Raw genomic sequence first — 24,230 nt, forward strand, 5'->3', positions numbered from 1 at the left:
TCGGTGTCCGGATTAAGTATATATCCTATGAATTCACCGCCTTGATCCTCATCTTATATTTATCGTTATCTTATCTAACAGGGCCCCAAGACAATCATCATACCTTTTTTGTCTTTCCTTCTTCCTCCACTGGTTTCCAAGTTTGATTTTTGTGTTCTACTCACACGCGCTTACTTCCAATTCATTTCAGACTCAAAAAATTGCCGCCTTGGTATCGCTATCTCTTCCACGTGTTATCATACCTGATCCTTCCCTTTTCCACTGGGTTGATTTTCATGTTCTCCGCACATTTCCAAACACCATCCTATCAAGCTTTCAATCGCCTCTTCCAATCATTAAATCCACATTAATCATGAGTCAGAGCTCTAATAACGTCGTTCCAATCCCTCCAGCTGTTGAGTGGTCTGCCTCATCGACTACCGTGACCCCCACATTTACCCCAATATCTCGCACCCCGCAGACAGGGACGAGCAAGCGCAAGAGAGACCAACCTGTCTCTCCACTTGATGATACCGTCGACGCTTTGGATCTGACGGAACTGGACGCGATTGACAGGGTTATTTCCAGGCAACAAGAGGATGCTATTAAAGCGCAACAGGGCCGTTCTACCCTGTTCTCATACACATGTCCAGTATGCATGGACATTTGTGAGAATATTACTGCCACGACTTGCGGTAAGTCTGATTAATCCCTCCTTTTGTCGTGTATTCATCTGACGCCATCGTTCATCGTTCAGGACACTTGTTTTGTCACAGCTGTATTATGCAATGCCTAGAACGACTCCCTACCCCGCCAGTTGATAAAAATAAACATCGTGGTTCTTGCCCGGTGTGTCGCAAGACCTTTACTCGCAATGACATAAGTGGACCTAAGCGCTCACTGATCCCTATTCTGTTTAAAACGAAGCCCAAGCCGAAGCCGAACATTTGAAGTTGGACACGCTTTTTGTCTCTGAATGAGGTTTGTTGTGACATGGTTATTATCTAGGGGTTTCCACTTTCACCTTCAGCGCTTTTATCTATTCGGCTGATTGTCCAGGAGGACAGAACTATCCTACCGAAGCCTGTTACCAAATTTTGATAGGTTATACCGAGGCATTAATATGGAGAACCAAGACCTCCCTCCCTAAGTTATTTACATTATCTATAATGGGTAGAACCTAGTGGTATGCCGAGTGTCTACTAGACACTGCGCTACCGGCTCCTACGCGGGGCCTGACGGGATAAGACAACAGTGCCAAATATCATAGTAAACTCGAAAAAATTGAATGTCATATCTTACAGCAACGACTTCGATAGGATTCAAACCAATCGCGAGGATGAAACTCTGAAAAGAAAATATTATGCAGTAATTTTATGGCCATGTAAGCTACCCTATAACGGTACGAAGATGAGCTTCAAAACATCAATCATGAGGTTCATTAAGCATAGGACGCCCAGCCTTAGATGAATTAGTATGAAAATTGGAAAAAAGACTGCGAATAGGCTTAAACATACCACAATAAAGAAGAGCGAGATTCTTCTCATCCGTAGCCTGCTGTATAAGCTCGTTGACTGTGGCTGTGACACTGAGTGTTTTACTAAGTTTCTTTGTCACTACCGTTAAGGCTCGATCTGCTTCACTGGGCTCATTATTTGAGGACTTATCTATCCCAGCAAGGAGAGCCGGTCCATTGTCTGGTTCTTGGTTGTCTTGCATTTTCTTCATTCGAAGAGGAGAGACACTCCAGCTGTACAGGGGATCGTAGCGAAGCACGTCAAGGATAGCCATGATACTATAAGACTCTTGCCGCAAAGCCTCAAGAGTGAATTCACAGCAGCGTCGGAAGACACCTTCTGTCTTGGTGATACCGAACCCGTCAACCAAGTCCCTGGTCAAGCGAAAAGGAACAACCTCAGGAACAGGAAGAACGCGGCCTTGTTCGAAAGCTACACCAAGATCAATGTGGACAACTTCGCCTGTCTTGTTATCGAGCAGGATATTGTGCCCATGCCGATCTCCAAGACCCAGAACGTACCCTAGAATCGAGATGGCAGCTGTACTTCTGGTATAGGCCAAACGCCTGCTGAACCAGTCATCTGGGTTGTTGAACTTTTCCATAAAAAAGTACCTCATCACAGGGTTGAAATGCTCGGTGACTTGGCGGTAAGTTCGTACTCGTTGTTCGAAATTCCTGGTCTGCACCTCGGCAATGTGTTTTCGGCAAGAATTAGGCTTCATATCTTTGGGGAAGTACCGCTGGTGCGCTGGCAAGAGGTATTCGTGCAGTGGAATGGTGTTGGGAACGAACTCAATAATTCCGGCACTGGGTGTCAATGGTATAACCTTGTACGTTCTGATGCCCAGATTTCGCTGCCTGGTGGGCTGATGATCTTTGAGTAAACTGCTGACTTGTTCGAATACTTGCTCCATGATCGCATCTTGACGCAGATCATCATTACCTCCCTTAAACTAAATAACAGTTTTAGCAGAGTCTCAAGAACCGGGAAGGATTTACCACTCACTAGCTGCTTATAGCGCACGCCATCAGTGGCAATGGCAGTCACAATCTTGGGAGCGCTCACACCAGAGGCAATTGTGAATTCAGGCTGGAAACTAGCAACAGTAGGAACTCTACTATAGTCCCGATCGGGTCGAAGCTCAATCTTCATAGTTGGCGGCGGCAGCCTGTTAGTCGCCACATCAACCACAAGACGCTGGCCTGTTGCCAGCTTGCTCAAGGCAATCTTGGCGCCAGTCTTGTATTTGTCGCTATCAGGCTTATCAATTGCAAACCGAACATAGCTGATGTTCATGTTATGGAAAGAAACCCAGGTGGGACCTATGACGCTGTGGGTTTTCAAGCGTTCCACAAGCTCATTTGCAGCCCGGAAACGTGAATGAGAGGAAGAATCTTTACCTCCTTTGGACTTACTGCTGGCAAAGAGCTGATACATGCCATGAAATGGATGTTCAAGGCAGATTTTGAAAATCAACTCTTGCAGTAGCGGCTGAAAGTCGTCAGAATCGTCAAGAAGGCGTGAAGACAGCTGATTCATGAGAGGTGCAAACTTATAGCTTGGAACCGTCCCCAGATGCTGGGACACCGCAGCATTTGCAGTTTTGTTGTTTGATTTATCCAGCCAGATTGAACAGAATCGCAGAGCGTCGTTGTTGTAGGTATCGCTCTCTTGCAAGGTAAGAAGATAATTCTCGAGGCACTGTTGCAAAAAGGCTTCCCGACTTCGCATTAAACGCTGATATTCGCGGTCATCAAGATCAAACCATTGCTTTGCCTTGGAGCGAAACATTCGGATGGACTCTCTCTCTCGACCCGAGACATTTTTCATCATTTCGTCGAGACCAGTAAGTTCTTTTTCTTTACGATCTCGAAGTTGCTCTACTCTTTTGAAGTCTTCTAAACCATCAGGGTTCGAAAGCTGCATGTCGCAGAAAGTCGCAAATTCGTGATAGACTCGTCCGGCGGTTTCTCCATGTGATGCTCCTTTCAGTTCTTTGACTGCCGGAGAAAGATAATCTTGCAATATCGTTTCTGGTTTCTCCAGTCGTGCTTCGGCAACGTGGTGACCCTATATAAACCATAGATCAGACGCCGCTGCGGAACGATAAATTGAAGGTCATCTTACCAAAGTGACGAGTAGGTCGGACCGATTAAGCGGGATTGCTTGCGTCTGGAGACCACTCTGGCCCTTGAGCTGCTGCAGCATGCTGATAGATGCAGTCATCTCGCCTTGGTCCCAAAGAACGTTCGCAAGATCAAATTTCGCAACCCCATCAATGATCATTCCCATTTCAGCACAAGGACCAGCGAGTTTGGAGAGACTCATTGCAGACTTCAATGACGCCTGAGAGACTCCGTGGCTTCTGGTAACCTCCAATGACCGACGGAAGACTTTCGCTTCAAGCAACGATTGCTCAAGACTCATAGTTGGGCTCGCCTTCAGCAAGTCATTCTTTCGTATTGAGGAGAATAGCGCTTCATGACAACTCAAAATTTCTCCCACCTCATGATAGCTAATTTGGTCAGAAAAAATCCACATTTTTAGAGTAATAGAAGGGGGTTATTTTTACCTCTCGATTTTCAGCCAGTTGCTTTTTGTCGAGATTTTGCCCCAGGCCTCATTCAATTCTTGTGATGATTTGGATTGAATAACATCATTTATCTCAGTAATGATCCCGAGTGTTCGCATCGTGCTCCTTAGCTCGATTGCAGATTGGCCACTTCCAACTAAACCACTGAGTGTGGAAAGCAAACACTCATCAACACAATTGAAGACTTCAGGTAGGGAAGACGATATATTGAGACTCCGAAGCACTCGATATACCGTTGCAGATGATGAGAGGTCCGATGGTGACACAGGGACGTCCCATTGCTGGAGGCTGATGGCAGCTTGAAGCATGCTATCGGAGGGAACTGGACTCCCTTTTGCGCTGCTAGCACTCGAAAGCATTGTATTGGCAATTCCCTGTAAATTAGTTGAATTTAAGGCACGCAAGATACCAAGAGGATTTGCGTCCTCAGACATCTGAATTTCGCTATCATACTGGGCACTTTGGAAGAGGAGATTCTTGAGACCCGAGCTTTCGTGCTCAAGCTTTTCCATCACAGTTTTCAATGATGAGCGCTGTTGAATGCCGTAGAATAGATCTGGATCATCAATATTCATAAAAACATCATGCAAAAATTCAACTGGTAGTTCAACCTTGGCAGATGATGAACGGCGAGCACCTGAGAGGGCTCTCGATGTTTGAATTTCGAGGAACAAAAGTGATGTCTTCTCAAGGCCACATCGATGTGCAGCTGATGATGCCTCGCCAAAATCAAGGTCTAGCCACATATAACGATCAACTATGGTAGTTTCATCTGGCTGAGGCTGGTTATGAAGGTATAAAATGCAGCTAATCACAAGGCGAGCATGAGGAATTGTCTCATCTTGGACATTGGAGAGAATCTGCATGAAACTGTTAGAGATTATTTCGCGTGATTGAAACCAGTACTCGTTGAGGCGCTTAAGTGCTGGTGTATTTAGAGATCCAATCGTTCCTTCTCCACCAAGAGCCTCGTGGATCATATAAGGCAGTAATTGTACAGCAAGACCTGGAATCACATCAAGGATTTTCCGTAGGGGGGCGATGACTGGGTTTTGAGCAAGCATAACATCGCATATATAGAAGCCAAAGCTTCGAGCCCATTCGTCGACAGAAAGTCCTAGCACACAAGGAATGATCTCCTTGGTATGCGGTATATCCTTTTCCGTCAGTTTTGGTGCGTTTGGGTTTCGAAAAGCGACTCCTGGTTCCCTGATAAGGGCTATCATCATTGATTCAGTCATGACATCCGCACATTCTAAGTAACGAGAGTTCTTTGGTTTGGCGAGATTCATAATAATGAGCTGCAGAGTACGTTCTATCAAACCTACGTGGCCATGGATCGGCAACTTTTGAGAAAGTACTTGCAGGATTCTTGCCTTAGACCGTGTCATCCCATTTGGTATGAGGCCGGGGACCGGTGCCTCAAATAGGGAAAGGGCTTGTTCCCGTAACAGCGTTTCGTCAACTGATCCAGTAGCTGCAAAATAGCGTCCGATAACGCGAGCGGCCCAAAGGCGGTACTCTGGTCCAGTATCAAGTTTGTGAAGCATCTCCCACATTGAAACAACATATAATGGAGAATCTACCTCTGTGTCAGAGAATTGATTATCACCCTCAGTTGCACGGAACTCAAGGCACAATAGGGAAAGAACAAGATCCCCGATTGATGTGCTGAGGAGAGGGTTTCCTGACTCGCGATCTTTGAATACTTCGAATACCAAGTGTTTCGCATCTTGATTGGATGGTCTTCGAGCAAGTTGCACCAACTTGCAAGATGACTTTTGGACCACTGTGTCACCCCATTCAGATGAATAACAACCATCAACGAAGTTACCCAGCCAGTTGTTAAAATCAGTGAGCTTATGATGTGCATTCACAAATTGAGGTTCACTGGATTCATTCCCTAAGAGTTCTCGAATAGTCAAGAAAACAGACACGAAGATCTCTGTCATAAACCTAGGGGTATCTTCTAAGTAAGCTTTACCAGCTTCGAGGAGATACCAGAATAGACCCACAACGTCTTCACAGCAGTAGTGGTCGGTGAAAAATGGCCTCAGTGATTGAAGTAGCATCTCGAAGGGATAGTTCCGAAGCATTGTAGGGCCAGCAATGCAAACGAGAATTTTGATTTTTCGGATAACAAAGCAGGCATGAAGTGAGCCCAGAGCAGGATGAATTGACTCTAGCAATGAACGACACACGAAGAGGGTCAGGGAAGGCGTCCAAATATTCTCAAGTTGAAACCCTAGCCGATTGCAGATAAACTCAAGCTCATCAAGGAGATAACGAGCTCGAAATGATGGTTGGTGATTCGAGGGTAAAGGAACGAGGTTCGAAGGCTCAGACTTCAAGTTGATTTCTGTTTGAATATCAATTGCATATTGAAAGATTGGCCGTTTCGAGTATGCTCGATCGATCTGATCGATCTGATCAAGTGACTTGAAAAAATTGGCAACGATTTGAGGGAATTGGTCCGCAGTCAAAAGCATAAACATATCCCTTTCAAACAACTCTTTCAGTGGGATTTCTACTCCTCTGGGAAAATTGTTGGGTGACGGTGGTGTACTAATGTCTTGGGCGATGCAATATGCCTCGGCTTTGTGAAAAGATTCCTCTACGAGGCTGAGATAAGGTACTCCGAGGAGAGTTGAGAGCTCTTGAACGTCAGATTCCCTACCACGCATCACCATCTGCCCGACGACTTCATCTTTCACGTCAATAAGCATTTCTTTGAGAGACTGATATCCAAAGGTCCCGAAAGACATCGAGTTTATGGACTGGTTTTCTGTCCAAGTATAGATTATTTGAGACGCGAAAAGTTGAAACAACTCTTTTTCATTTTTGAAGCCAAGGGTCTTCGAGACAAATGCCATACATTTCTTGGCATAGCCAAGAGAGTGTGGTATCAAGGTTGGCGTCTCAAACATGTGGTAGGTACTTCTGCGCAGCATATTTGGCCAAATCAAGGCTAATCTAGCAAGAACAAAAAGGCGAAGTGCAATCCCTTCGATCCAATCTGGATCTTTAGGAAGGCTTGTTCGAATTTCATCATAGAGGCCTTCATCGTGGACAGAGCTTTTGAGAAGGGTGGGAATGATATTTGCGATATGAAATTTCACTTGAAAGTCTCCCTCTTGGAGAATTTTAAAAAGACTCGTACGCGGCGAAGGCATATTGTCGATGGCCTGCCACCATTCCTTGTGCATTACTGTCTGGAATAATCCTGACAATGCGATGTAGACTCTAGTTGAAGCAGCTTTACGAGCCACAAGAGCCTCCATAAACCAGCGATACAGATCTATGACTGATTCTTCCAAGGAATCATTTTCGGTGGATATCAAAGATGTTGCAAAGCTGGTTATCATACTTATACAAAGGCAGTGTGATGTTTCACAACGTTTCATCTCATATGATTGGAGACATTTCTCTCCCAGGCCCTCAAGGATGTCGAGTTTGTCACTTTGCTCCATGGATGAAAGCGCACGAAAAATTCTCTGTAAAATGTAATGCGCGGATAAAAGTTCAGCTTCCTTCAAGCTAGTCAGGTACTCGACGAGGGTTGGAGGATAAAGTGGCTTGTCTGTTTCATCAAGAGGTAGCATCAGCAGAAGCACAGAAATTCGAATAGTCATGGCAATTTGAAAAGTGGTAGCGTCAGGGACAAGACGTAAAGATTCTCGGTTCAAGGTAAGAATAGTGTTCTCATTGAAAGACTGGCTTCCTGGCGATAGAAATTGATTGTCCAAGTCCAAATCCATGAGATCTCCAGATTTGGATGAATCGCCTTGCCGACTTTTCTCCAGTATCTTGGCGAGTGAGTGCATGAGTGGGGAGAGGCACCTCCAGGCCACGTAATTGGTGTTTGGAAGAAATTCCGCGGGAAGAATTGGAAGCAACAGCTCAAGGAATGATTGCATCGAATCAGGCTGTTGATCAGCTAAAACCTCGCAAATTTCTTTCCACAAAGCATGGCAGTTGTGTTCTATATCCTTGATCCTTGGATCTAGTTCTGGCGTAAGATTTTGAATTGATGCTCCGTAAAGAGTAGAAACAATGCAAAATGAAGCCATTATTTGCAAAATATCCGAAGTGACATGATGAGATCTTTCCGCAGTCATTCCCTGACAGACCTGCAAGAACATATCAGACTTTGATTTCAAGAGGTCCAGGACCACTGAATCATTGTCATTTTGTTGAGTGAATGGTTGTAAGCTCCATGGCCTTTCTCGGTGCCAGGGATCAAAATGACTGACCAAAGTCCCAATATCAAACAGATACTCCAAAATCTTGTGATTCTCGTGAAAGAAGAACCAGGTCTTCGCGATTAGTCCAGTGGGGCCTACTTCTTGAAAGCTTGGTGGCTGGAAGGATCGGTTGGTACATGCCAAAAAAAGATTGAGCAAGTCTAAAGGGCGAGCAAACATGGCAGTCTGTGCTGTTTGAATTCGATTTGTTACAGCGCCTGGACACATCACGGTGAGTTTCTTTTATTTTCAAGGTGGTTTGAGATATGGTGCTTTGGGGGATAATCATACCAATGGTCCATACTTCTCTCAACCAACCACAAATTTGTTTTGAAGAGCTCTTTGATGAACCCGAGCTGATATGTGTGCTTTTGCGTGCTATCGACGCCCATAAATCCAGCGATGAATCCGAAATTGTTGGAGGACCATTCAAGTTGGCAGAAGACAACAACGAGCTGACGTTTTTTGCTATGACTGAATCTTCCAGCAAGCCTGCATCTAAAATCGTACACATGAGCTTACAAGCGGCACGAGATGTTGAAGAAGAAGAGATGAAACGAAATGTCAGATCCGCTGCCTTGGACCAGTGAGCCTTGAGATTAGGCTGGCTAGCATCGGGACCGTTTGCGATGCTATGCGAGGTACAAAGTTAGCTATAAAAGAGAATAGCATACATGAGGTGACTGACCTTGCCAATGCGATCATCGTCCACGACGAAATCGAACCATTATCGTCAACAATACTAGGCACTAGCCGTTCGATTAATAAATTCTTCCTTTCGATTTTCATCTCACTTTCTAGAAAAGGAACAAGTTGCAGCGCGCAGATCCTTCGTGTGCCTGTGGCAGAAACTGCGTCTCGAAAAACATCCTCGATTGCCGAGCTAAGACGTTGTCTTTTGTTGTGACCTTCATTTGTGGACTCAGTGTCGGATGGTTCAGAGGGCGTACCAGTGACATGTTCAGACATCTTAAGCAGGCTGGAGATAGCCCACAGAATCGTCCAGTTTTGTTCTGATCGAGAGCTGCCGAGGCGCGGGCCAAATAGAAGGCGATTTTGATTAAAGCTCGACTTATAAAAGATCGCGTCGTCAATTTGCAGCAGCTCCTTTTCGGACCTCTTCACAATGTCAGAAAGGAGAAAGTTTACTAGTCCCTCCACAGAACTGTTCAATAATTCAGAAGCATTGGTTCGACATGTATCAACCAGAACAACTATGCAGAGCATCAAAGTGGCAAGTAATTCATCTTTCAGGTTGTGAAGTTTAGTAGTCCATAAGCGCCGGATAGTGGGGATCAAGTCTAACAGAGATGAGCGAGCCAGATCGGATTGATCAAAAATTACTCTCGAAACAACTGTATTGATGCTACTAATCGCCAGTTGGTGTAAATTTCCTGCCATTGACGGTGATTTGACGAAGTCAACAAGGCCTTGCAAAATTTTCTCAGCCGCCGCCTGAGTTGGGGCACACGATTTTGTTATGAGAAGCTGAAGACAAGTTAAAACTTCCCTGATTGCATTTCTATCGCCCGCTTGCTTTTCTGTGGTGGCGATGGTTGTGGCTACTCTGGAAGGAGTTGAGCGGCCGTCAATTGCATCCAGATCATCCTGTGTCGACCAATATGAACTGCGGATACTAAGTCTACCATCAACAATCGATTGGAAACCAATTGCCGCGAGACAATAGTCTACTAAGTCGTCCCATGCCGCATCAGCGAGATGCTCGATGTGGGGTGGGTAACTTAGGAGTGATGACAAGCATTTGGTATAGTCTACACTCAGAAGCTCCCACAATCCCTCTCCGGGTGCCGGTATGGTTTCAGTTATGTGCTCAACGATGGCACGAAACGACTTGCTTCTGATATTCCGTAGAAAGATATCGACTGCTGTACGAATTACGGAGGCATATGCAGACAGCCGTGTGGCGGAGGCGGAGGGACCCTTGGAACTGGATTTTGAAGCTGCTTTGTTGTAAATTGATTTTTCCACAGCGATGGACTGGAATAGTGATTCAAAAATTCTATAGCAGGCCTTGTCGTTGAGGTCCAATCTAAAGGAAATTAATATTCGATTCGGTCATTGTATTAATTTATTACTCACAGCTTCGAGCTATGTTTATTCTGTTGTAAAATATGTTTTAGATCTGAGAAATCAATTAGTCCCTATTCAGTAAAAAAAATACCAGAGTACACACCTGCCAGACCATCAGCGCGTTCCTTTTGCTTATCCGACGACAGAAGCTTTAGTGCTTCGTCAAGGAAAATCTCTCCCATCCTGATGGACAATTCCTCTGAAGTTTCATGAAAGTGATCATTGAAGAGAAATATTGTCAAAGCAAAATCATTTCATTCTTTCCAAACTTGTGAGAGAGTGAAAAGCGTTTTCGATTGTTGTCTAATGTTGTTGTCGGTGAATGTGGAAGTGGCAGAACGTTGATGACCGCCCGGAATTTTGATCGCGTTCCGCCTTTTACGATCAACAGAGCTTGAAGCTCCAACGGTTCCTTTTCCAAACTTTCCCCCCACCTCGGCGCCGTCATGGCAGAGCTTCAGAACAACCTGCAAAGCCTGCGAGGCCTTTACCAGGACCTCTCTGCTATTTCCACCGGCTCACTTACAAACATCGAACGTTTATGCCTCGAATTGGAGTCGCATATTCATGACTTCCGAAAACTCCTAGACAAACCTGGAAAGAGTAGTGCGAGTCGCCATAAGGTTCTTTCTGGTAAGTAAATTTACATTCATAATCGCTTCTTTCCATTGCATTTAAGGATCTCACTGACTTGAGATTGTCACACTAGGTAAAATTACCGTTGGCGATGTCGAATACTCGATCAACGACGATTTCCAGCAGGGTGCACTGCAGCTAGCCGATGCTCTGAATGTTGACGAACTGGAGGCAGCGGTGATGTTCCTTGCTGCCCAGGAAGACTCGCAGATGATAGATAGATCGCCTCTGATCACTGCGATTATGCGATTTCATGAGCGCCGCCATTTCCTTCTGGACGGTTTACGTCTTATATTTCGCGAGTCCATCGAAACTGAACGAGAAGTGAAAACCCCGGAAGTTATGCAGAATACTTTGGCGTACATTTTGGAGATCAGGGACAACCCTATGCAGAATGCATCACTCTACGCGAGGAAATGTATGGATTCCATGGGGGATATTGAGAAATGGCTGTCACTTCTTGGTGATCAGGTACAAAAGGCTTCAATTGTAGGCCAGGAAGACGACCGCGACATTATGGAAGCCATTGATTACCAGCGCAACAGCCTGCAGAAACAACACGAGTCACTGGGAGCAATCATCTTCTATCTCTTCAAAGGCCCATACACAAGCTCTGAAGACCTCCGCATCCTAATCGGTCATTTGAAAAAGTTGGAACGCTTTGATGGGCTGCTGATCAATTACGTGCCCGTCACAATTGCGTCCTTTGTTCAGCACGGGTCTCCAGAGGGGTCTGGCTCCCGTAAGGACGCTCGAAGTCTGAATTCTGCCATAATTACGACCAAAGATGGCCAGATGTGGAAGCTGCCCAGTTTTCACGCTGCTGTCATTGCTCTATGGTTATCTGTCTATAGCGGATGGTACTTCGATGACACTCCACCGTCACCTATCTCGGGAGCTAACCTGGAGAAGGAGGCTGAGTCAAACACGAAGATTTTCATGAATTCCCTTGACGACGGGGCCCTCGACTTCATGTTAGCAATCTGTTCCAGTGTCAACAGTGAGGAATGGGCCGATCCTGCTCGCAGTGAGCTTGTAGCGCTGCTTCTAAGAGAAAGCGTCATCTCGTTACCAGAGCTCATCTCATGCAATTCGGGTATGAAGGGACTTCTGATGGAAAACTTTGAGGTGTTTGTGGAGTCTTTAATTGCCAATATGCCGGATGCTGTCCGAATGCTCAAGTCAGAGGAGGACAATCAGAGGTTGGACCAGATCACCGCACTGAGAGATGGCTTGACATCCAACCTCCACCGTGGCTTAGTAGAGGCGCGAACTCACCTTGAATCTTTCCTTATGATCATCTCATTCGCATTCGAACATCGACAAGATGCTGCCCAGGAATTTTGGGCTGACCCAGATGGCAACCTTAACGGATTCCTTCAGTGGGCATCGAAGCGTCAGACTGTTCCTCGAGTCAGTGCATTCTGTGAAATGCTTTGCTCCATTTCAGAAGGTGAAGAAAATGCAAGCGCAGCTCACAGATTTTTATCGGAAGAAGACAAGTTTATGTCCTCCAAGATGAAACGATCGACGACTATGAATTGGACCCAAATGTTTGCTGAATTGGCGCTTTACGCAAAGCGAGTCACCGAGAAGCCTTCCAGTGGTGCTACTCAACATGATATCACGCGCACTCAGAAGCCACAACCTGTAGACATGAGCGAACCTGAAAGTCCGGTCATGCTTACCTGCTACCTACGACTAATGGGACATCTGTGCAAACAGAGTGGAGTCATTCGAGACTGGATGTTGCAAACTGAATCTTTCCCCGTCATTAATACCCTTTTGAAATTATGCAAAGGTCCGATACCAACTCACCTCAGAGCAACCACTTTTACCGCCCTCTCATCGCTAATGACCGATAAAACATCCGCTAATGGCAGCATAATGTGGCTCGAGCTTGACCACTGGTTGTCAGCTAAACCCGATAGTTCTGCTAAAGGCCATGTTAACCCCGGCTCTAACACATCCCTGTTCAATGTGCAACAAGCTTTGGCGCAGATTGGTGAGCGCTTTGATCAAACTAATGCGTTTGTGGTCCTGATCGACTCTCTCGTTGTACCTGCCTTTGACTTGGCTGGTCCTTTACCTCTTTCCTTCCCGGAGTCCCTGGGAGCTACCTACCGTATGCCAGGGATCGAGCCTTATATCGACTTCATCCTTGGAAACGCATTCTCTCGCAAGTTCCCGGAAGTGAACGACTACCAATCCCGCTTACTAGCTTTCAATTGCTTGGACTTTGTCGTGGCAGTCTTGACAACCTTCAATGAAGACCTTGTTGCTGTTCTTAGCCAACCTTCCACTGCCTCTGAATCCTCAGAGACAACATCTGCACTCATCACTTACCTTCGCCTTCACCCATTCGCTCGTGTTATGGAATGGCTTTTCAACGAGGATGTTTTAAGGGCTCTGTTCGCAACCAGTCAGCAAAGTGTCGATGAGGTCTGTGGATCACCATCCGACTCTGTCTTGGTTCTTGCTCTCCTTCGCAATGTTCAAGTGATGAATCGGATCCTGGATCTTCAATCCACATATAATAATATCGTCAAACCTCTGGTCAAAGCCCACTCTGGGGCAAACAGGATCAACGTTGCTAACTCATCACTCTCCTGCTTTGAAGATAGCTTGCTTAATAATCTGATGTTGGTGCCTGCTCTTTGTCTGTACTGCAGCACAGGGCATCAGGATCTTACCGTGGCTTCTATGACTTTGTTGGAAAAGCTCACCAGCTCCCCTAAGCTCAATAAGATGTCATCGCTCGAAATTGCTAAGTGGCAATCGTCAAACAAAATGGTCGAGATCCTTGCGACCGAGGTTGACATTGAGAGCGTAGGCCGTTCATTTGTTTCACAGATGGCGCCAGATCCTCGTGAGTTAGAATGGGGCTCTCAAGCACCTGGTTATACCATTCGCGAGCGCCTTCTGGCTCTCTTGACCAGCTGTCTTGGGATGATTTCAGATCGCCCTACCGTTGCTCATCTCCTCCTTGGCTTCAGCTCAGTGGGAAACATTCTTGACGTGACCTCTGACGGATTATTTGCGAACCAAATGTCTTTGCTGCATACAATCATCGAATTTATGCAGACTTATCCTGACGCCTTGGATGGAAGCATTATCTCGTGGACTTTGCATCTCAAGCGCATGGCTTTTGAAGTGCTCAATCATCTCTGGTCCTCAAAGCTTGCAAGCTATTTCACTCTCGGTGAAATGCGCTCCCAGGGTTTTTTGATGAACATGTTTGCTGGACAATCGATCGTTGGTCCAAATACACTCTGGAACGGCCACCCAATATTGTCCGAGGAATTCTGGCTTACCGATTCTACCTCGGCCTTGGCTGAATTCCTGCTCTATCGAAGTCATCTACTTTCATATGCCGCGACGGAGATTCGGTCAGCAGCAAAGGCCGGTTCGCCAACTTTACAAACGCAGATCTTGGCGATTCTCCTTGGAAACACCACTTTGGAAAATGGCGAGTCCGCAAAAAGCCCTTCTGTGTTTGATCTTTTTGATTTCGCAGACCTCGATGTTGGGTCGGACTTCAATCCACCTCAGCTATCTTTCTTCAATTGGGATGATTTCGAGATTTATGCTAGACTAGAAGAGGGCTTGCCGGTAGTTTACAACATCGCCGCTGTAGATGAATTGATTCGCATTGAACGCAGAAGGCTTCTGGGTTCTCTTGCACCTCGACCGCATGAGGAAGATCATTTCCAAGCTGAGGCAGACAAATTGAAACTTTTCCTTCTTGCAACAAATCAGTCTCGCCACATCCAATACAACCGCTATCTGGCACTCCGATCTTGGACTGAACTCGTCATCACAATCACCAGCTGCTCTGCTCTTGATGACGCAAGTAGGCCGACCTTTATCTTGCATGCTATTCAACTGATTCTCCCCAAACTGGAGGCTGCAATCGAGGCTCCATCTCCAGAAGCGGTTGAGCTAGCACGCCTCGCCGAAACGTTGGTTGGCAAACTTGCTTCTGACGTCTCTACATTTTCTTATTCTCGAAGTGGAGATATCATTGACGAGAAACTTCATCAACTTTTCCAAGTCGCAATGCGCGGTGTCAAGTTAGCTTCAGCGGACGTGGAGCTGAGAGAAATTCTTTATGGCATTTGCTCTCACTACATCTCGCGCATCACATCATCAGACCAAAACCACGAGGGCCTGCGGCGCCATTGCCAACAGGTCGTAAAGTCCTCGGGTGTTGGTCTCATTGAGATTATTTGCGATGATGCCTACACTGGTCAAGAGTCATGTCGTAGCGCTGCTCTTCTCGCACTTAATTGTTTGGCAGCCCTGGACAACCGAACCGACTGTGTTCTAGCAGATTTGATCTCACAGTCAAATTATTTGAACCTTTTCCTCGATGCTATCCGATCCCTGCCCATTGAATTACGAAATGCTCAAGCTGCTGGTAGGTCCATGTCGATACCTATCACTTTAACAAATTACTCATCCTTTTCTTAGATACGCCTATGCTGCTGTCATTCTACGAATCGCTGTTGGCTTTGCTCCAGCAGCTTTGTCAAACCAAGAATGGCGCTATCTGCGTTCTCAAATGCGGTCTCTTTGAATCTGTGCGAGATTCACAATTGTTCGCAACTGACCCTGATATCGGCATTGGTAAGTTTCCCTTGTCTACCTGCCCGCCTCTTGATCGACTTGATTGCTAACTTTCGCAGACATTGACAATCGCGACTCTCTTCAAAAATACTACGACCTGCTTCTATCCATTATTCGTGTGATCGTTTCTGCAATCTTCTCGCGAGGCATTCACAATGAGCAGATCAAGGCATCAACGCGTGCGTTCATCACTGAGAACCGGCCATGTATGGTGGGAATTTTCAAGCGCTTTGCAAAGATTGGTGGCGGCGCAGCTGCAAGCCATCAAGAAGTTCTTTGTGAACTGGTCAAGTCTTTCGTGGCTCTAGTGACCGCCACTGATTTCCTCGAGGTATGTATCATTATAATTTTACTGAAGATGAGCAAAACGAACGAAGCTAATTTTCTCCCTAGTTTGAGGATCAAGAAGTACAACAACAAGCTCGACCGATGTTGTTTTCATGAGTGTAATAGGTTTCTAAGCTATTCAGCTCAAAGTAGCTTTCCAATTTCTGGAAGACAGGTCCATAGCTACTTATTGTCATATTTTCATGTATTTTTTTTAGTGAAGCAGATTTAGCGGAAGCCATTCTCTAGGTCCGTTGCCTACTCATTCGGGATTCAAAGCCCGTAGATAGCCCCGTATCCGTCAGTCAACGGAAGCTGTCACCACCTGGGCCTTTATTAGGTAAATTAGAATAATAGGCACAGTGCAGTACTATTCAGGAATCACACCACATGTTGCCCACTATCATAGCTTAATACGATACCCCGATGCTGATACTACTGTTTAAAACTTCCTCGTACTCGTCACTGGATTACATACCGCCTCCATTGATACCCACCGAAATAGTTATTCTGCCGGTTAATATCTGTTTCAATACAGTATCTATCTCAGTTTACACGCGCAGAATAAAATATCCGTATTACATCTTCTTGGTGTTTTTCAAACCACCTGTCAGCCTAGAACTGTAGTAGATGCTATTGAATTGAACTAAGCTGCTACAGTCTGGCTGCATTTCAAATGCGATAAAGTCACTGCGTCAAATTACTGGCCACGGCGGGCCTGTTAAGTCTCAATCCGACCTGTAACATCGTGGAATGAGCCACGGCGAGATCAAGAATGTCATCACCCACATTAACCACAGACATTCATTCCTTGAAAAGAAACGAAGCCATTGAAATTCTTGCCCATATATCACGCGTCGAGAAAAAGACATTTCCCACCAATGAGGCATTCGGCTTCGGAGAGGAGTTGTGGAGAAAAAGCCTAACACGCGGGTTTTATACACAACCCAGATCTCCGAGGGGGGCCAATCGCAGCTTGTTGCTTATGCCGTGTATGTACGACAGAAGGGTGTCGCGCTTTTACACAAAGTCTGTGTGCTCGAGGCCTATCGCCGCCAGGGCATAGGGCAGCAGCTCATGTCCTACATTCAGGAGCGCCTGCAAAAGGAGGGATGCCAGTACATTCAATTATGGGTGGACAGGGACAGGGAGCCTGCACGGGCATTATATAATCGAAGGGGATTTGAAGAACGGGAGGAAATCCCTGACTACTACGCACCTGGACGTACTGGTATCAAAATGGTCCTGGATTTGGAACATACCAGATGAATCCACATATTGCTATTATAACAAGACATTCCTTTTGTTGACTACAAGTATCTTTCTTTGTCCTCATGAGGCTCTCTAGAAATAGTGAAGAGGGGTCGGAAATTATGGCCGTGGTTGGGTACGCCCTGTACTCCTTGGCTGCTAAAGGAGCATGCGACATCCCTTGCAGGACGCCCGCGAACCTTGAAACGTGAGCCCGATCCCAAACACACTCCTCATTCTCGGCTGTCACTACGAGTCCTGCTACATACTTCGGTGACGTTGGGCATATCCAGGTATGGCTTTGATCCAAGGGCCCGCCCTGAATGGCTCCCTATCAGTCCCTTCGGCTCATGTTCTAGGGAGTATTGTCATTTCTAGAGATCATAACGTTTCATACTCTTCTTCGTGTTTTCCTTCTTCCATCTGTTCTTGTTACTATCTTATTGTGCCGTCTGGGGCTTCTGTAGTTGTGATTGTGATTGTTCATCCATTCTGGTCGTGCTAGCTGTGATTGTCCTTCACTATCTACAGTCCCTGGGACTTGTCCCGCATCTCTTTAGCCAGTATGGCGCTCTTTTTAATCATTACCTTGATATTAATGGATGTTGTGAACGCAGCAGCTCTTTCAGCCAGTTATCCAATCAACGCACAACTACCTCCTGTCGCTCGAGTTGCTCAGCCATTCAAATTTGTGTTTGCCGATAGCACATTCGCCAATACTGACTCGAAAACGAAGTATTCCCTTTCGGATGCGCCATCATGGCTCTCGGTTGATAGCAGTAGCCGCACTCTATCAGGTACACCACACTCAGAAGACAGTGGCGCTAAGACATTCAAGCTTGTGGCATCAGATGAATCCGAGTCTGACAGTATGGACGTTACTCTGATTGTGACAGTAGACCAAGGACCAAGCGAAGGCATGCCTCTTATTCAACAGCTACCAGCCCTTGGTCCCGTTTCCTATCCCTCGACACTATTCATTCATCCTGGTCGGCCATTTTCGATTAGCTTTGACCCGGACACTTTTCATAACACTCATCCTTCTACAATCTACTATGGAACTTCCCCTAATAATGCACCGCTTCCATCTTGGATTAGCTTCGACCCTTCATCCCTAACATTCGCCGGTTATACCCCAGCCTTCCCAGGCTCTGAGTCTCAAGCGTTTACTTTTCAGCTTTTGGCCTCTGATGTAGCGGGCTACAGCGCCGCCTGCATGACTTTTCAACTCGTCATTGGCTCTCATATCCTTGCATTCAATGAGACGGATCAACTCTTCAATCTCACGCGAGGGAACAAATTCAGCAGTCCAAATTTTCAAAGTCTTTTATCTCTTGATGATTCACCAATCTCGAGTACAGACTTGACGAACATTGACGCTCAGCTGCCAGACTGGCTGTCACTTAATAACTCCACTCTTTCCTTGAGCGGAACTCCCCCCAAAGATGCTGTGAATCAAAACATTACCATTACTGTTGTAGACAGCTACTTGGACCAGGCAAAGCTTATGGTGCGCTTGGAGTTTCTGAAGCTCTTCCTTGAAAACGTACAAGGATGTGAAGCAACCATTGGCGAAGACTTCACCTTTGTTTTCAACCAGTCAGTTGTAACTGATAATTCTGTGCAACTTGACGTCAATCTAGACGAAGATCTTTCTTCATGGCTCGCTTATTACCCGAGTAATAAAACGCTTTTTGGACACGTTCCATCAGACATGCAACCGCAGAAGTTCACTATCCCATTGAAGGCACAACAAGGGGATATCGATGACACACAGGAATTCGAATTGGACGTTTTAGAACCCTCTGATACGAATTCAAGCTCCAAGGATCCATTTTCCGATCCTAGCCCCTCCCACAAGAAAGCTGGCGTTATCGCGATATCAGTGGTGATTCCAGTTGTGGTGATGATCAGTCTTGGCATCATTTTCTGTTGCTGGCGCCGCAGAAGAAAGTCTACAGCTCTAAAGGAGGAGGGAGAGTTTCAGGCAAAGCTCCCTCCACCACGGCCTGTGCGCCCAGATGTTCCCAGCGGTGAGATGAGTGAAACTGAAAGGCTTTCACAAGATGACAACTCGGTTGAATGGATGAGCCCTATATCGCCTGCATCAGATATCCCCAAGCTCGAACTTGGACCCGCAGAGCTTGGACCCGCATGGAACGTGGCATCGTTTGAGAAGCCGGTAGACTCGATGAGCGCGATTCCCGAGCCTGTCCCGCCGCCCCGTTCTCCCGCACGAGCAGGCTTTACCTCATTGAGAGATACAAACGCTCAAGAGAATAGTCCTATCAGGATCTCTCCAGCCAAGAATCAAAACAAGATCACTTCATGCTCAGGCAGCCCAGGTCTTCGTCGCAGAACCAGCAACCGCTCTCGACGCGAGCCCTTGAAGACAATCCAGCCTCGAGCCATGAAGCGAGAGTCTGTCCAGTCATCTCGATCAAAGCGATATTCGAGGCGTTCTAGCGGGATCTCCACAATTGCCTCTGGACTTCCAGTGAGACTGAGCGGAGCCGGTCATGGTGCTGGTGGATTTGGTCCTCCTGGACACGGAATGGTGCACACATCATGGCAGAGCACTATGGCTTCTTTTATGAGCGATGAGATCAACATGAATAACATGACACCCTTTTACCCTCGGCCCCCTCCATCTACTCGCATGAGACATAGCATGGCATCCAGCATTCCAGAAAATCCCAAGCGAGTCACGATGAGGACCGTAGAACCAGAAGAATCGACCATATCCGAGGCAGATTCACTTGAAGCTTTCGTCCAAGCTCGAGCGAAGTACCGAAACTCGACAAATCCCCTGTTCTCTGCCCAAACCAGTCACCGCACAACCTCTGGTCTGCGTGCTCTGAATCGCAATTTCAGCCAGCGCAGTCGTGCCGACACAGTCTCTGTGTCCACCTTCACTGATGAATTTCGTCAATCCATCCAAGAACGACCTTATTCTACAGCCTTATCTGTCTCCGAATATGGAGATGAGAATCGCTTCTCCCAATATCAGCCCATACAGCCCCCGCCGGGGTTATTTCCTCTAATGGAGGGTGGCCAGAGCCAGTTGAGCCTAGCGCAAGACTACCGGGGCGTCATCTCACCTCTACCCCGATTTTGGAGTGAAAATAGCCTAAGCAGTAGCCGGCATGGAAACCATCCTAAACACCAACCGCGGGAGAGCGAGTCGGCTGTACCACAGAGCTCTTCGATGGTCTCTGACTTGGAACAACATTTGTCCCGAAAAGCGAGCCTACAGAAGGGCAAAATATCTCCTCGCCAACCTCCACTTAACATGAGGGGTATGAGCTCCCGGGGGCTACCCATCGTCAGCAGTGGAGAGCTAGCATTCGTTTAATTATCATAATTTCCATCATTGTGCTTATAATCTGTTTTTGATTTCTGTGAATCTGCTATTTGGCAGTCTTGAGCATGGCGAACATGATATCCTGAATCCATTGGCTTATGATCTCTGTAAGCTTCTACTTGTAATGTTGATAGTCGTCAAATTTCAAGCATTTTCTCCACATCTCCGAGGCAGATATTGGCACGTGCGCTTATACTTGTAATAGTAATGCCCTACGTTTGCTTGTTGGGCATACTTTTAGTAGTTATTCTATGATAGTTTCCAATACCAAGCAGAAAAGGCTAGAATCTTAGTACAATACGTAGGTAATGACTTCAAATACCCATTAGCAAAATTTTCCCTTGGTGTAGGCCATACTACCTACAGCCGAGTGCATTGCGTGGCAATCCTTCGACACTAAGGCAGTGACAACATTACACTATTGATGCCTAAATACAAGTAGCAGCTCAAAGCCCTCATCTTCATTTAATCATGATTCCTGATAACTTCAAAAACAAAGACTTAAGCCCTTAAACTGAAGATTTAATTGAAATCAAGGTAATGTCATCACCACCCGGTGAGTCACCTGACTATAGAATACCGTAGATTGTAATTTTACTAGGAAATCTCTGCTGAGCACCTTTCACATCCAATTCTCCAATTCCACTCTCTGAATTTGATACTCGAAATCTTTTTCTCTCTCACTTCTCCTGACACCGTAGGTACCGGACAAGCCCTAGATCGTCATTGTTCCCCACTTTGGCAGGCGACTTATCGCGGGACCCAGAAACGCGCGCTGAAAGGCCTGCGCCCTCACCTGACTTCCTTTCTCCCCTCCCACCCATTCATCTGTTCTGCGATTTCACCCCCACACCCATTCACATATTCTTCAATTTGTGTCAATATGGGTCAGACTTTGTCGGAACCTGTGGTCGAAAAGGTACGTAGTCGATTTTCGCCAATTTGCTGTTATATCCTGCCCCTCCCCACACTGCCTAATGTGGCTTCATCCCGGTCATCTTCTGAAGCCGATTCTCTCCGCCCCTGATCTATCTATTCTCCCTAATGATCTCTGTGACGGGTGTTGCAAGGCAAATTTCGTCGGTGGTGCTCTACTTTCCTTCTTGACAGTTTCAGGAGTCTCCTATATGGGTCATGCGGGGTCTGCTGACTAGGAGGGGCCAAACTGACTGGGGGGCTTATGCGATCATATACACTCATTTTATCTTCCTTCTCTCTGAATTGCGTTTCCAAAACTTTCGAGTGGCCAAATACTAATATCTTCTTCCTTCGATTCTAGGTCTCCACTGAAGGTGGAGATGAGAACTGCTATTATGGCATCTCCTCTATGCAGGGCTGGCGTATAAGCATGGAAGATGCCCACGCCGCCATCCTCGACCTTCAGGCAAGATATACCGGTACCGAGGACAAATCAACCGACCCAGAACATCGCCTAGCCTTCTTCGGAGTTTACGACGGTCACGGTGGAGACAAGGTCGCACTTTTTACAGGAGAAAACTTGCACAAGATTGTGTCCAAGCAGGATGGTTATGCCAAGGGAGACATTGAACAGGCCTTGAAGGATGGCTTCTTGGCCACCGACCGTGCAATCTTGGAAGGTTTGGGATATTCCTTGCCCTATCTCTTCATCTGACTAATCCATTTCTTCACATGAACCTAGACCCAAAATATGAGGAGGAAGTGTCTGGCTGCACCGCCTCAACTGCAGTTATCTCCAAGAAAAAGATCTGGGTGGTGAGTATGGAAAATTATAGGGGTGTTTTGCATTTGACTGAAATTGTTGTAGGCCAACGCCGGTGATTCCCGTTCAGTTCTTGGTGTTAAGGGCCATGCGAAGCCTCTGTCCTTTGACCACAAGCCGCAAAACGATGGTGAGAGCGCATCTGATTAATCTTGTGATCTCTTTCGAATTGCCACCCACTAATCACCTCTCTTAAATAGGCGAGAAGGCTCGCATCACCGCTGCAGGCGGCTTTGTCGACTTTGGCCGTGTAAACGGTAATCTGGCTTTGTCCCGTGCCATTGGTGATTTTGAATTTAAGAAGAGCCCCGAGCTGTCTCCCGAACAACAAATCGTGACTGCATACCCCGACGTGACCATACATGATGTAACCGAGGACGATGAGTTCCTTGTGATCGCTTGCGACGGTATGTCAATTGACACACCTATGTTTATGAAGGAAGCTAACTGGATGAAAATAGGTATCTGGGACTGCCAGTCTTCTCAGGCCGTAGTTGAATTTGTGCGCCGAGGAATTGCCGCCAAGCAGGAACTGTACCGAATTTCCGAGAATATGATGGATAACTGTCTGGCTTCTAATAGCGAGACTGGCGGTGTCGGATGCGATAATATGACTATGACTATCATTGCACTGCTTAACGGCCAGAGCAAGGAGGATTGGTACAACAAGATCGCGGAGCGGGTTGCGAAAGGAGACGGACCTTGTGCCCCTCCCGAGTACGGCAAGTCTAACGACCAAACCGAACGAAGTATCACTTCGTGCTGACGGCCAGTTACTCGTATAGCCGAATTCCGCGGCCCCGGGATTCAGAACCAATTTGAGGACACGCAAGATTTCAACGACTCCGAGATGCAGCGATCGCGTGCCTTGGGCATGCGCTCCGGTCGCATCATTCTTCTTGGAGATGGCACCGAATTTATCCCTGAACAAAACGAGGCTGAATTGTTTGACAATGAAGCCCATCAACTTGAATTTGAGCCTGCACACGGACAAGGCCGTGAGGCCACTCCTGGTCCACAAGGAAAGCAGGAGCAGGGAAAGCAGGAGGCTGCGCAAATATCCGAGTCTCCGGCCTCCACTGATGATAAAGAGAAGTCGACGACCTCTTAGGTCCTGACCTGCTGGATTTGTTTCCTTATTTTCTTTTAGTTTTCCCATCTTTATCTTTTTCTCCCCCTTCCTGTTTTTGTTTATGCTGCGAACAACCTTCGCCGTCCCCTTTCCCAATTCACCGATCCACGTCTGCGTTCCCCACCCTTTTGTTGCTTTTTTCATCATCTTTTATACTATTTTTGAGTCTTGCTCGGGCTCTGCTTCTTGTCCGTTCTGTGTCCTCGGCCAGGACGGATCACCTTCAGAAAGAACAGAATTATACAAAGGAGATAAGAGAGAGTATGGGGTTGGAATTGGGATACCAGGGTCTATCATGAATATGAGAAGAGGCCCTCGCCGGGTGCATTGGGCCTTCATGAACACGTCTGTCTTTTCTTTTTCTATTTGTGACAACCACATCACACGAGATACGGCAGAAACTGCCCCGATATTGACGAACGATTACACATTTTCTAAGGTATTACGCCGCGTGTGTTTCTTATATTCCATATGCTCGATCCATCTGATCTCTCGTCTTCAGAGGTTAGATTAGAGATTGGAGAGATGGAGCTTTATTATTTTGGGCGTATATGGTATGGGTAGATGAGAATTCTCAGCAGGCGTTCCGGCAGACGGTAAACATAATGAGCCCTCTCTGTTATGATTATGGAATGAGGGTAAATATAGGGTCCTTGTCTCATCGTAATATGTAGTCGAAGAAAGAGTGATGATATCCAACCAAAGTACAACGTGCGGGAGCGG

General features: G+C 46.5%; 5 protein-coding genes across 5 annotated transcripts; 4 read left to right on the forward strand and 1 right to left on the reverse strand.

Moving 5' to 3' along the window:
- Positions 1 to 352: 352 nt before the first annotated feature.
- N7495_005518 (uncharacterized protein) lies at positions 353 to 930 on the forward strand (the record flags this gene model as incomplete). Its single annotated transcript, XM_057208169.1, has 2 exons — positions 353 to 674; positions 737 to 930. The coding sequence occupies 2 exons, from the start codon at positions 353 to 355 to the stop codon at positions 928 to 930; spliced, it is 516 nt and encodes a 171-aa protein (XP_057061943.1).
- A 490-nt stretch (positions 931 to 1,420) lies between these two features.
- On the reverse strand, positions 1,421 to 10,609 carry atmA (DNA-binding protein kinase TEL1; the record flags this gene model as incomplete). Its single annotated transcript, XM_057208170.1, has 9 exons — positions 1,421 to 1,440; positions 1,497 to 2,451; positions 2,505 to 3,569; positions 3,627 to 4,014; positions 4,072 to 8,554; positions 8,628 to 8,968; positions 9,025 to 10,386; positions 10,437 to 10,479; positions 10,531 to 10,609. 9 exons carry the CDS (start codon positions 10,607 to 10,609, stop codon positions 1,421 to 1,423), a joined length of 8,736 nt encoding a protein of 2,911 aa, XP_057061944.1.
- A 264-nt stretch (positions 10,610 to 10,873) lies between these two features.
- N7495_005520 (nuclear pore complex Nup192/Nup205 family protein) lies at positions 10,874 to 16,136 on the forward strand (the record flags this gene model as incomplete). The annotated part of the gene is made up of 5 exons (XM_057208171.1): positions 10,874 to 11,060; positions 11,137 to 15,483; positions 15,537 to 15,692; positions 15,752 to 16,023; positions 16,086 to 16,136. 5 exons carry the CDS (start codon positions 10,874 to 10,876, stop codon positions 16,134 to 16,136), a joined length of 5,013 nt encoding a protein of 1,670 aa, XP_057061945.1.
- Positions 16,137 to 17,835: 1,699 nt separating this feature from the next.
- Positions 17,836 to 20,625, forward strand: N7495_005521 (putative transmembrane glycoprotein; the record flags this gene model as incomplete). Its single annotated transcript, XM_057208172.1, has 1 exon — positions 17,836 to 20,625. One exon carries the CDS (start codon positions 17,836 to 17,838, stop codon positions 20,623 to 20,625), a length of 2,790 nt encoding a protein of 929 aa, XP_057061946.1.
- An 892-nt stretch (positions 20,626 to 21,517) lies between these two features.
- Positions 21,518 to 23,486, forward strand: N7495_005522 (PP2C family serine/threonine-protein phosphatase; the record flags this gene model as incomplete). Its single annotated transcript, XM_057208173.1, has 7 exons — positions 21,518 to 21,553; positions 21,914 to 22,232; positions 22,295 to 22,368; positions 22,421 to 22,505; positions 22,576 to 22,782; positions 22,837 to 23,079; positions 23,161 to 23,486. 7 exons carry the CDS (start codon positions 21,518 to 21,520, stop codon positions 23,484 to 23,486), a joined length of 1,290 nt encoding a protein of 429 aa, XP_057061947.1.
- Between the last annotated feature and the right edge of the window lie 744 nt (positions 23,487 to 24,230).

The sequence above is a fragment of the Penicillium taxi genome (genome assembly GCF_028828555.1).
Source record: "Penicillium taxi strain IBT 34144 chromosome Unknown utg000004l_segment0_segment0, whole genome shotgun sequence".
Taxonomy (NCBI): Eukaryota; Fungi; Ascomycota; class Eurotiomycetes; order Eurotiales; family Aspergillaceae; genus Penicillium; species Penicillium taxi.